We start from the raw sequence: 13,127 nt of genomic DNA on the forward strand, positions 1-13,127 counted from the left end.
CGGTCGGAGCCGATTATATAATACCCTACACCACCTAGCCTACGAACTACTTTTAATATATAGAACTTATCTCCAAATCTAGTCTGGCTTTAATTTTGCATACCTATTGAAATATCGAATAGAACCTTGTGAGTTTATCTTATGATAGGACAATAATTGTGGATTTCTGTAGCAGATAAAGATATATATGGAAGCAAAAGAAAGCCCAATATTGTAGAGATCTGACCAATATTGTGGCTTTTACTACCTTAAACTTTTACTACATTTAAAATCTTGAGTCTCCAGAGGGTGCAATTATTATCCGATATGGCTGAAATTTTTCACAATGTCTTCGGCTATGACTTTAAAAAACTCCGCCTAAATATGGCCTAAATCGGTCTATAACTAAAGCTGGCAAACTATCGATAATCGCAACATTCGATAGTTTTAATATTAAAGATCGATAGTATGGATACTATTGTTAATTTCCCATCACCTATATTTCAAACGAAATTGAGTAGTTAAAATCAGGAGATCAATTTATATAGAAGTAATATCAATGCACTGGCCAAATTAAACCAAGGTTAATAAAGTCAGTTGGAAGTCATGAGGGAAATCATTGTACAAAATGTTAATCTAATCGAATGATAATTTCGCCCTCTATAGGCGCCATGTGTCTTTAAGGACACATTCAGCGTCGGATTGCTTATTTTTGTTCAGTTTTGCAAAAAATTTAACTTTGGCGATAGTATCCATCGGAAAAATATTAATCGATATTCGGTCAAAAAATTAAATGTCGATAGTATCGATAGAGCCATCGATATTTTGTCAGCTCTATCTATTACCTGATATAGCTTCCATATAAACCGATCTCCCGGTTTAACATATTGAGTCTCCAGAGCAATTATTATCCGATTTGGCTGAAATCATCTTAATATGAGTTCTTAAGCCTATAGAGGGCGTTTTTTAACTTACGACTTTATACCTGAATTGTGTTTTCCGCTTTCCGGTGTTAATATTAAGTTTTAGGTTTTGGCGTATTCAGGGGACTATAGTAGAATTTTCCGGCTAACATTTAAAGGAGTTTTTAACTCTGTTTCCAAAAAGGAGCCGAAAAATCATTTTTTTGCAAAATAATCCGAAATATTGAATTAGTTCAAGTTCGTGCAGCTGTAGTTTAGCTTTTTTGATTCAGGACACTTCGCTGAAGAACACTGAAAATGAATTAGGTAGGTCCAAGTTACCTAAAGTTTAAATTTGATTGCTTTATTTTTGCCTCTAATTTAAAACTTAGGGTACTAACCATATGTTCATGTCTGTGACACCTGCTGTTGATAAATGGGCTTTCAGTTATATCCTCTTTAAAGGCCTAAACAGAATGAGTGCGTTGGTGAGCGTCGCGTTGAAAAATGCAACTCTGCAAACAAATGGTAAAAAAGCAACTCGCAAAAGTTAAGGAATTTTTAAATTTGTGGACTAAAAACAAACAAAGAAAACAAATTTGACGTGGGGCAACACACAAAGACGCTCGCTTTCAAACGTCAAAGTTGAAATTTAAGTTTTTTCAACTTTAAAATGCATTCCACGAAAGCAATGCAGGAATTTGTGTGCAGAGTTCAATTTTTGCTTAAACCCAAATCTCAACGCGCTCGTTCTTTTTTGGCCTTTAGATCATATTTTGTTTGGTATTTTAGTTGCAACAAGTAAAAAGGCATTAAGTTCGGCCGGGCCAAACTTGTATACCCACCACCACCGGTATATATGAAAACCCCCATTCGTCACAATCCGGTGAAAATTGGATAACTTATGCACCCAAATTACTCACGGACATTGAGTGGTCTAATAAATATTAGTCACTGTTGAATTTCGTATTTCAATTTTCACCTAAATCGGGTAGTAAATAAAGCTTCTATGACCTTCAGATCCTTAATCGGCATATCGGTCTATATGACAGCTATATCTAAATACAATCCGATCTTTACCACGATTGGGTCAGATGTCGGGTGGCCTCAAACTTCAGCGAAATCGGATAAAAAATAAATCTTTTATGAACTTCAGACCCTTTATCGAGATATCGGTCTATATGGCGGCTATATCTAAATATAGTCCGATCCGAACCATATTTGGGACGGATGTCGGGAGACCTAAAACTACGAACTCAACCATATTTGGCTCGGATATCGGGAAGCTCAAAACAACTCACTGTTTCAACATTCAGCGAAATCGGTTAAAAAATAAAGCTTTTATGGGCTTCAGACCCTTTATCGGCAGATCGGTCTATACGGCAGCTATATCTAAATATAGTCCGATCTGAACTAATTTAATTCGGATGTTGGGAGGCCTAAAACTACTCACCGTTTCAAATTTCAGCGAAATCGGTTAAAAAAATAAAGCTTACGCGCTTCGGACCCTTTATCGGCAAATCGATCTATATGGCAGCTTTGTCTAAATATAGTCCGATCTGAACCATATTTGGGTAGGATATCAGGCTTTTATGGGCATCAGACCCTTTATCAGTACATCGATATATATTACAGCTATATCTAAATATAGCCCGATCTGAACCATATTTAGGTCAGTTGTCGCGAAGCCTTAAACTGCTCACTGTTTAAAATTTCATCAAAATCGGATGAAAAATAAAGTTTTTATGGTCATTAGCCCCTTTATCGGCAGATCGGTCTATATAGCAGCTATATCCAAATAGGGTCCGATTTGGCCCGTTCAAGAACTTAACCAGCGTGCATCAAAGAGACGTATCTGTCCCAAATTTCAGCTCAATATCTCAATTTTTTAAGGCTGTAGAGGGATTACAACAGACAAACGGGCGGACAGACACACGGACATCGTTAAATCGTCTTAGAATTTTACGACGATACGAAATATATGTACTTTGTAGGGTCGGAAACTGATATTTCGATGGGTTGCAAACGTAATGACTAAATGAATATACCCCCTATCCTACGGTGGTGAGTATAAATCCATTTTGCCTATATAAACAAAACTTTTATTTTTTGGGACAAAATATGTGGCATTCATTTGTTAAAAAACCATTGCACGACAACATCGATTAGTCTTTTTATTTGCAGAGTTTTTAAAAGATAAGCAAAAAATTTCATAAAAATTTTCATTTTTGTTTTTTTGCATTTTTGTCCACCGGGCAACACTGTGCGCCGTACGGACTCGGCTATAAAAAGGAGGTCCCTTATCATTGCGTTTAAACTCGCATTGGACAGCGCTCATTGATATGTAAGAAGTTTGCTCCTTAATGAAATGTTCATGGGCAAATTTGCAGATCGGGTAATGTGGCAGATATATCAGGTTATAGGCGCAGTTGTTGGAAATCATAACGAAAAATTTTTTGCGAAGATTTATATAAGCCTTATACTAGAAAATTGATTGATTTATATAATTTTTTTCTTTATTTCCTACTTTTTATTTACGAATATATTAGTTTATAATACAAAATGTTTACATTGTTAGCTTTAATCGAAATCATGCCACTGTGCAAGATCGTTAGGGTTAACTAGATGAGAGGGACCCACTTGGCCTACCCAGTGGAATGACTTATACAAAAAAAAAAATAAATAATGGTAAGTCAGTTACAAACATGAAAGACAAACTTACTGTGTCCACATGAGTAGTAGGTACGACAAGCAGCTAATAAATAATAACACCACACACATACCACTACATTTAAAATGTAAACATAATACTTGGTTGACAGTAACGGTCACAAACGCTGCCGCTGCCGCTGCCTGCACCTCAACCACATCACAATTGCTTATATTGCTATTAGAATTTTCATAAATATTAGAACAGTTTCCATTACTTAAAGCCTTCTCTATTAGGCACTTGTTGTTGTTATTGTTGTTATTTCTCTCTCTCCCTCTCTCTCTTGCTGTTGATTCTGCTGCTTGTGGTTAGTGGGTGCGAATGATTAACACAAATTTCGCGCTAAACCTGTAAAGTAGAGAAAAACGAAACAATTGCACTGTCCGTGGGCAGACATTGACCAAATGCTTCGATTAACAATGGTTGAGCGGCCACCGTTGCCATAAAGTCTTCCAAAGAAACCTGAAAAAATAAAGTAGTTCGCTGCCTGAATGAATGTTCTCTTTGTAATAAGTTAGGGGTAAGCTTATAAATACCTTGCCATCTTTGTCTATGTCAAATTTCTTTAAAACAATTTCCACCAAATCTTTGACACCCTCATCCGGATCTTCATCTTGTGGCTGTTTGATTAGACAGTTTCTTAGCAGGGTAAACATTTCATCTTTGGTTATAAAACCATCATTATTTAAATCATAGACTCGAAAGCAAAAGGCAGCTCGTTCAATGGGATTACCCCTTAAGAAGATGGATAGACCAATGAGCCAACCCTCCAGGCGTATGGGTAATCCTTCGTGCGCCTTATCCCAGCTGCAGAAGATGCGTTCCATAAGAATTTCCTCGGTGACAATATCAAAGGTGCTGTGCAGCAATTCGCGGAAAACAATGCGATCAATGCCCTTAGCAAAAAAATTAAAACATAAGAATTTTTAGCACAAAAGCTGTACGTTTAATTACCTCTTGAGTTTGTGGTTTCGCTATAGCTCCAGCTGGTCCAGAGGCCAACGATTTGGCGGCATATTGATTGTTCGATACTAGTTTCCGATAGATACGAAAAAGGGCTTCGATTTCATCTCTATAAGTAAAAAGGGGAAATTATTAAATTAAAACAAGAAGTCAAATCGAGAGATCCGTTTATATGGGAGCTATATCATGTTCTTGACCGATTTGAACCGTTCTTGGCACAGTTTTCGGGAGTCTTAGAACACAGAACACCATGTAAAAAACTTCAGCCAAATCGGATGAGAATTGCGGCTTCCAGGAACTCAAAAACTCAAATCGGGAGATCGGTTTATATGGGATCTATATTGGGTTATACACAGATTTAAGCCTTGGGCTCAAGAAATCAAATCGGGAGATCGGTTTATATGAGAGCTATATCCAAATCTGAACCGATATGGCCCATTTGCAATCCCCAATAACCTACATTAATATTAAGTATCAGTGCCAAATTTCAAGCGGATAGCTCTACGCGTTCGACCGCTATCGTGATTTCGACAGACAGACGGACGGACATGGCAAGTTCGAGTCAGAATTTTGAAACGATCAAGAATAAATACTTTATGGGGTCCTAGATCAATATTTTGAGGTGTTACAAACGGAAAGACTGAGTTAGTATACTCCCATCCCACGGTGGTGGGTATAAAGATGTAAAGCCAAGTACTGAGTACTGAGGCCTAGTACTGAGTTCGATTTTTTGCCCCAACAACTGTCAAAACAGACAACACAATACAAAGAGGGTGAAGAAAAGAATACAGAGATCTTATGCAGGGGTAGTACTGAGTTCCATGATCAAAATATCAGCGACATGTCGCTGCGCCATCACAAATTTCACATCAATTAAGTGTGAATGAACTTAGTACTGGGACCAAACTAAAAATTTTAACAATTGACAAGACCGACCGAATCATATTTTGCATAAATCCCATTGGTAAGTTCTTTGAACGATTTTTATACCCTACACCACTACTGTGGTATAGGGTACTAAAACTTAGTGAATTTGTTTGTAGCACTCAGAAGAAAAAGAGGTAGACCCATTGATAAGTATTCCGATCGACTCAGAATCACTTTCTTATTCGATTTAGTTATGTCCGTCTGTCTGCCGATGTTATTGGGTTGCCCAAAAAGTAATTGCGGATTTTTTAAAAGAAAGTAAATGCATTTTTAATAAAACTTAGAATGAACTTTAATCAAATATACTTTTTTACACTTTTTTTCTAAAACAAGCTTAAAGTAACATCTGATAACTGACAGAAGAAAAAATGCAATTACAGAGTCACAAGCTGTGAAAAAATTTGTCAACGCCGACTATATGAAAAATCCGCAATTACTTTTTGGGCAACCATAATTTGTGTACAAACTACAGGTTGGAGTTTTCATCAGATCGTCTTCAAATTTGGCGCGATTATTTTCTTGGGCCTAAAGGCCAAGCCTATTGATTTTGGAAAAAATGGGTTCAGATTTGGATATATTGTAGATCCCATACATGTATATGTTCGTCCGATTTTGAGAAACATTTTAATAAAGTGCTGATTTGTAAACCGATTCTCTCGAAATTTGGCAGGATGGATTTTCTAATGACTCTTATTATTATTTGTGAATTTCATAGAAATCGGTTCAGATTAAGATATAGCTCCCATATATATGTATAGACCGATTTTCACTTCTAAGGCCTTTGCAAGCGCATCTATCACCCGATCTTCTCAAAAACTTGCAGTACGCTTTTTTATGCGACAACTACAAAACGTGTGGATTTTGGTCGAAATCGGTTCAGATTTGGCAACAGCTCCCATATATATTTTCGTCCGATTTTGACTAATTTTGCAATTTCAAAACAGCTTCACACTAAATTTGGCACAAAGGAGTCACTTATGACTCCCGCCATTGCTATTGAAATTCAATGATATCGGTTCGGATTTAGACATAACTCCCATTATAATACTCACGGATGTTGAAGTCGTAACAAAGCAACATGTGCAAAATTTCAACCAAGCCGGATAATACTTGCGCCCTCTAGCGGCTAAAGAATTCAAATTAGAAGATCCGTTTACGAGGGAGCTATATGCGGTTAGGGACCCATTTTAACCATACTAACACGATATTACATGGAAGCCACCGTAGCGCAGAGGTTGGCATGTCCGCCTATGACGCTGGACGCCTGGTTTCGAAATCTGGTAGGAACCTCAGAAAAGTTTTCAGCGGTGGTTATCCCCTCCTAATGCTGGCGACATTTATGAGGTACTTTGCCATGTAAAAACTTCTCCCCAAAGAGGTGTCGACCGGGCCCTAATCATTGAACTTAAACTTTAATCGGAAAGCACTCATTGACATGTGAGAAGTTTGCCGCTGTTCCTTAATGAAATGTTCATGAACAAATTTCCATATGGGAGCTATATTTAAATCTGAACCGACATTGACCAAGCTCCGTAGATATCGTGGAAGTCATAGAGATTGTTTAATACATGTGATTGCAATGGCTCTAGAATTGAAAATCGGGTGTTACATATATAAAGGGTGATTTTTTTGAGGTTAGGATTTTCATGCATTAGTATTTGACAGATCACGTGGGATTTCAGACATGGTGTCAAAGAGAAAGATGCTCAGTATGCTTTGACATTTCATCATGAATAGACTTACTAACGAGCAACGCTTGCAAATCATTGAATTTTATTACCAAAATCAGTGTTCGGTTCGAAATGTGTTCATTCACCGTTCAGCGATGAGGCTCATTTCTGGTTGAATGGCTACGTAAATAAGCAAAATTGCCGCATTTGGAGTGAAGAGCAACCAGAAGCCGTTCAAGAACTGCCCATGCATCCCGAAAAATGCACTGTTTGGTGTGGTTTGTACGCTGGTGGAATCATTGGACCGTATTTTTTCAAAGATGCTGTTGGACGCAACGTTACGGTGAATGAACACATTTCGAACCGAACACTGATTTTGGTAATAAAATTCAATGATTTGCAAGCGTTGCTCGTTAGTAAGTCTATTCATGATGAAATGTCAAAGCATACTGAGCATCTTTCTCTTTGACACCATGTCTGAAATCCCACGTGATCTGTCAAATACTAATGCATGAAAATCCTAACCTCAAAAAAATCACCCTTTATATAGGGCAGCCATATCTAAATCTGAACCGATTTCTATGAAATACAACAATGATGACGAGAGTCACAAGAGAATCTGTCGTGTTCATTTTCGAGAGAATCGGTTGACAAATGGGCACTTTATTACAATACTAGTCAAAATCGGACAAAAATATGTATGGGAACAATGTCAAAATCTGAACCGATATTTTCTAGGCTAGGCCAAAAAAATGCATGAGCCAAATTTGAAGACGATCGGATGAAAATTGCGACCTGTACTATGTACACAAATTAACAGGGGCAGACAGATGGATAGACAGACGAAGAGACAGATAGGCAGACGGACGGACGGACGGCAGACGGACAAAGGGTAAGACAGACGAACACACAGGCAAACAGAAAAACAGAAGAGCATACCTAAATCGAATCGGAGAGAGATTCTGAATCGATCCGTATATTTATCAATAGACCTATCGCTCTTCCTGCTGGCTGTTACAAAAAAATGCACAAAGTCATAATACCCCATGCCTCTGCAGTAGCGTAGGCTTTGGAGATATTGGACTGAAATTTTTTACAGATCCATATTTTAACAACAGGTTAATATCAATATGTGGGTTATTTTCTTGAATGGGCCAGATCGGACCATATTAAGATTTCATACAGACTAAACTCCCGATTAAGGGTCTTAAACCCCAAAAAAATTAAAAATTTTGAACCGCGAATTGCATTAGACCCCCCGATATCTGAAGCCAATTGTGTCCTAATCGAACCACACCTTTGTCTATGATCATAAGCTGTGCATTTACACTTTTTATACCAACCACCATAGGATGGGCGTATACTAACCTAGACATTTCCTTTGTAACACCTCGAAATATTGATCTGCGACCCCTTCAAGTATATATATTCTGGATCCTACCGACATTTTGATTCGATCTAGCTATAACCGTCCGTCCGTCTGTCGAAATCAGGAAAGCGGTCAAACGCCTAAAGCTATCCGCTTGAAATTTTGCACAGATACTTAATATGGATGTAGGTCATTGAGGATTGCAAATGGGTCATATCGGTTCAGATTTGGATATAGCTCCTATATAAACCGATCTCCCGATTTTCTGGAACCTCTAGAAGCCGCAATTTTCATTCGATTTTCGGGTGAAATTTTGCACATATGGATCTGTTATGGCATCACACATCCGAGTCAAGTACGGTTCAAATCGGTCTATAACTTGATATAGCTCCCATATAAATCGATCTCCCGATTTGATTTCTTGAGCCCCTGCAAGCCACAATTTTCATCTGATTTGGCATAAATTTTGCACATTGTGATGTCATAACAGATCCCTACCGAGTCAAGTATGGTTCAAATCGTTACATATCCTGATATAGCTGCCATATAAACCAATCTGGGACCGTGACTCTTAGGCCTCTAGAGGGAGCAATTCTTATCCGATTTGGCTGACATTTTACATGAAGTGTTTCGTTAGGGTGTCTTCTACTTCTAACAACTGTGCAGAGTATGGTTCAAATCTGTCCATAACCTGATATAGCCGCCATATAAACCAATCTGGGATCTTGACTTCTTGACCCACTAGAGGGCGCAATTCTTATCCGATTCGGCTTAAATTTTTTACAACGGCTTCAATATGTCTAAATGGTCTGAATCGATCAATAGCCGAATCTAATATACCCGCCATATAAACCGATCTGGGATCTTGACTTCTTGAGCCACTAGAGGGCGCATTTCTTATCCGATTTGGCTTAAATTTTTTACAACGGCTTCAATATGTCCAATATGGTCTGAATCGATCAATAGCCCGATGCAGCTCCCATATTAACCGTTCTCCCGATTATGCTTCTTGAGCCCCTACATGGCGCTATTCTTATCCGAATGGAGGGTGCAGATATTAATTCGCCCCAAGCCACTATGGATATACACCTAAGCCCCAATTACTGGCTTAGGTGAATGTCCATAGTGGCTCTAAAAACTATAAAGTAACCCCTAAAAAGAAAATTTTAAGTTAGGAATTCCATGCTACTTACAAAATCCTTAATTGTTTTCAATACCACTACCCTAAGTTGGTTCATGTCTGGTATTGTGTCTCGACCTAAGTGCCGATATCTGTTAGACGCGAAAGCCAGGCAATGACAACGTCTCATCATCTTCACCGCATGCCCTACACATGCTATCACTTGCCGCACCGATTTTACATAAGTGAGCTCGTAGTCCTATGTGTCCCGTTATGATACCAATTGCTATACTGACCTCCTTCTTGCTTCCTTTCAGTAATAGCCTAGTCTTCTCATGATCTGGATCCCCCCATGTGATTTTCGCCGTTCTACCGACTGTTTCGCTGTTCCACAATCTTTCATGCGCATTCGTCTCCCTCTCCCTTAACTCGGACAGCGTCGACCCGAAAGGCTTCGGGTTAATCAAGTTTATCGACGGCGGTTCTCTGGCCTTTACTGCCAAATCGCCTGCCCTTTTATTCCCCCTTACTCTCGGCACCCAAACGATGCGGATTTTGCCATCCTAAGAGAAGCCGTTAATGTCCTTCTTACACTGCAAGACTGTTCGTGACCTTACCGTCCTGGTTGTTATTGCCCTTATGGCAATTTTACTGTCGATAAAGATGTTCACACTCGACGTCCTCGCGTTAGCTCCACACCACTTCACGCAATCGGTGATCGCCCGGATCTCCGCCTGCAGGACCTTATTATGGTCAGGCAGTCTAAAACAGATCTCAATCCCTGGGTTCTCAATGTAAACCCCCAGACCCACTCTGCCCTCTAGCTTTGATCCATCCGTGTAACATGATCTTCCAGATGGCAATACCAGGGTTCCGTCAAATCAAGACTGTGCCGATGGCAGCAGTGCCTCGCACTCGACTTCAAGGTTCATCTCAGGTATCCGATCGGAAACCTCTTCCCTTCCTTCCAGGTTTCCTATCGTCGCCTCGATTATACCACGATAGTATGAGCTGCTCCCATCCTCAATCCATTCTCCCATTGCCTTAAGTCTCATAGCCGCAGTGGCTGACTCACACTTAATCTGTATGGGATGGATATCTAGAATTCAGAGCCCTAGTGGGCGTGGTGCTCATCGCTCTGCCTATGACAAGACAACATGTTCTCCGAACTTGTTGTATGGTGCTTATGTAGCAGTTTGGTAGACTGCTATGGAGAAAAAGTGCAACATTTTATTCTTTGTTTGCCTAAAAAAAGATACCACGCAAAGAACTCGTCAAATGCGATCCATGGTGGAGGGTATATAAGATTTGGCCCGGCCGAACTTAACACTCTCTTACTTGTTTAGTCATAATTTCTAGATTCCTGTAACTAAAACGCCCATACCATGATATGGCCCGCATGAATTCAATACCCAGTTTGTTTCACACACCCACAGACTATTTGCAGCACATGACAAGTTTTAACATTCATTAAATTGTTATTGAATTTTTATAATCTATCATTCAACATTACAGAAGTCTTTGTTTTGTAAACAACAAAACGTAGTAAGTGCATTTTAATGAATTTCTCTTATATATTGGGTTGCCCAAAAAGTAATTGCGGATTTTTCACATAGTTGGCGTTGACAAATTTTTTCACAGCTTGTGACTCTGTAATTGCATTCTTTCTTCTGTCAGTTATCAGCTGTTACTTTTAGCTTGCTTTAGAAAAAAAAAGTGTAAAAAAGTATATTTGATTAAAGTTCATTCTAAGTTTTATTAAAAATGCATTTACTTTCTTTTAAAAAATCCGCAATTACTTTTTGGGCAACCCAATACTAATCACATTCTGACCTCAAATGTCACTGACTCAACTCTTAGTATTTTTATAATCAACAGCAAACAACAGTAATTAATTTCACATAAACCGATATGCAAGTTAATTTAATTTTAATGATGATAATCTTAACAGAATAATTATTTTCGACTTAACATTGAAGAATTTTTTTTAACTTATGACGATTACTCACTTAGTAAATCTTGTTTTCTTTTTTAATGACTCCAATAGCTTGGGATTTATTTTAGCACTTGATTCGTCCATTTTGGCCTTTCTGGCCCGCTGTCGACTGCCGTTTGATGCTTTCGAGTTGTTGGAGTTACGTTTGCCGCTAGCCAAAAATGCCGTTACCGTTCTTATTATGACCGTATTCATGTGCCTTCGGCTGCCAACTCCTGCAGCAGCGCCACCTGCACGGGCTGCATTGCTGTTGACACCTTGGGGTGTGGGGGCGCTGTTGACACCCGCCTTAGCCTTGGTTGCTAGCATGAAAGAAAGAAAGTATGAAAATCGAGAAATGGGAACACATACGAGCATGAGTCAAAAGCTAACAACAAAGCAACAATGCTTCGTGGTTCAATAGCACTATCCGCAAAAACAAATAAAAAACAGAAAAACTGTAATCAAAACTATTTGAAGTCATGCAATGAATGGGGTGTTTAAGTTACACATAGACAGACAGCCAGCCAGCCAGCTAGACAGACTGTTTACTATGTTGCGAAACTATGGGGACATACAGTTTATCCTGATATAAAGCCACCTCCGCTCAACTACACCATCAATGGCGTCAAAAACTGAATTCGCCTGACCTCTGTTTGTTTGCAATTTGCCAGGCACATACGAACGAGTATGTTGTCCTTTTTATACCCTCCACCATAAGATGGGGGGTATACTAATTTCGACATTCTGTTTGTAACTACTCGAAATATTCGTCTGAGACCCCATAAAGTATATATATTCTTGATCGTCGTGACATTTTATGTCGATCTAGCCATGTCCGTCCGTCTGTCCGTCCGTCCTTCCGTCCGTCCGTCTGTCGAAAGCACGCTAACTTCCGAAGGAGTAAAGCTAGCCGCTTGAAATTTTGCACAAATACTTCTTATTAGTGTAGGTCGGTTGGTATTGTAAATGGGCCATATCGGTCCATGTTTTGATATAACTGCCATATAAACCGATCTTTCGTCTTGACTTCTTGAGCCTCTAGAGAGCGCAAATTTTATCCGATTGGAATGAAATTTTGCACGACGTGCTTTGTTATGATATCCAACAACTGCGCCAAGTATAGTTCAAATCGGTCCATAACCTGATATAGCTGCCATATAAACCGATCTTGGGTCTTGACTTCTTGAGCCTCTAGAGTGCGCAATTCTTATCCGATTGAAATGAAATTTTGCACGACGTGTTTTGTTATTATATCCAACAACTGTGCCAAGTATGGTTCAAATCGGCCAATAACCTGATATAGCTGCCATATAAACCGATCTTGGGTCTTGACTTCTTGAGCCTCTAGAGAGCGCAATTCTTATCCGAATGGAATGGAATTTCGCACGACGTGTTTTGTTATGATACCCAACAACTGTGCCAAGTATGGTTTAAATCGGTCCATAACCTGATATAGCTGCCATATAAACCGATCTTGGGTCTTGACTTCTTGAGCCTCTAGAGGGCACA

The 13,127-nt window shown here is 39.0% G+C and overlaps 1 protein-coding gene across 1 annotated transcript; it reads right to left on the minus strand.

Annotated features, from left to right (window-relative positions):
- Positions 1-3,437: 3,437 nt before the first annotated feature.
- LOC106081668 (calaxin) lies at positions 3,438-11,945 on the minus strand. Its single transcript, XM_059367330.1, has 4 exons — positions 11,650-11,945; positions 4,546-4,663; positions 4,128-4,487; positions 3,438-4,053 (listed from the first exon to the last, which is right to left on the minus strand). Exons 1-4 carry the CDS (start codon positions 11,943-11,945, stop codon positions 3,934-3,936), a joined length of 894 nt encoding a protein of 297 aa, XP_059223313.1. The 3' UTR covers positions 3,438-3,933.
- Between the last annotated feature and the right edge of the window lie 1,182 nt (positions 11,946-13,127).

The sequence above is a fragment of the Stomoxys calcitrans genome, chromosome 4 (genome assembly GCF_963082655.1).
Source record: "Stomoxys calcitrans chromosome 4, idStoCalc2.1, whole genome shotgun sequence".
NCBI lineage: Eukaryota > Metazoa > Arthropoda > Insecta > Diptera > Muscidae > Stomoxys > Stomoxys calcitrans.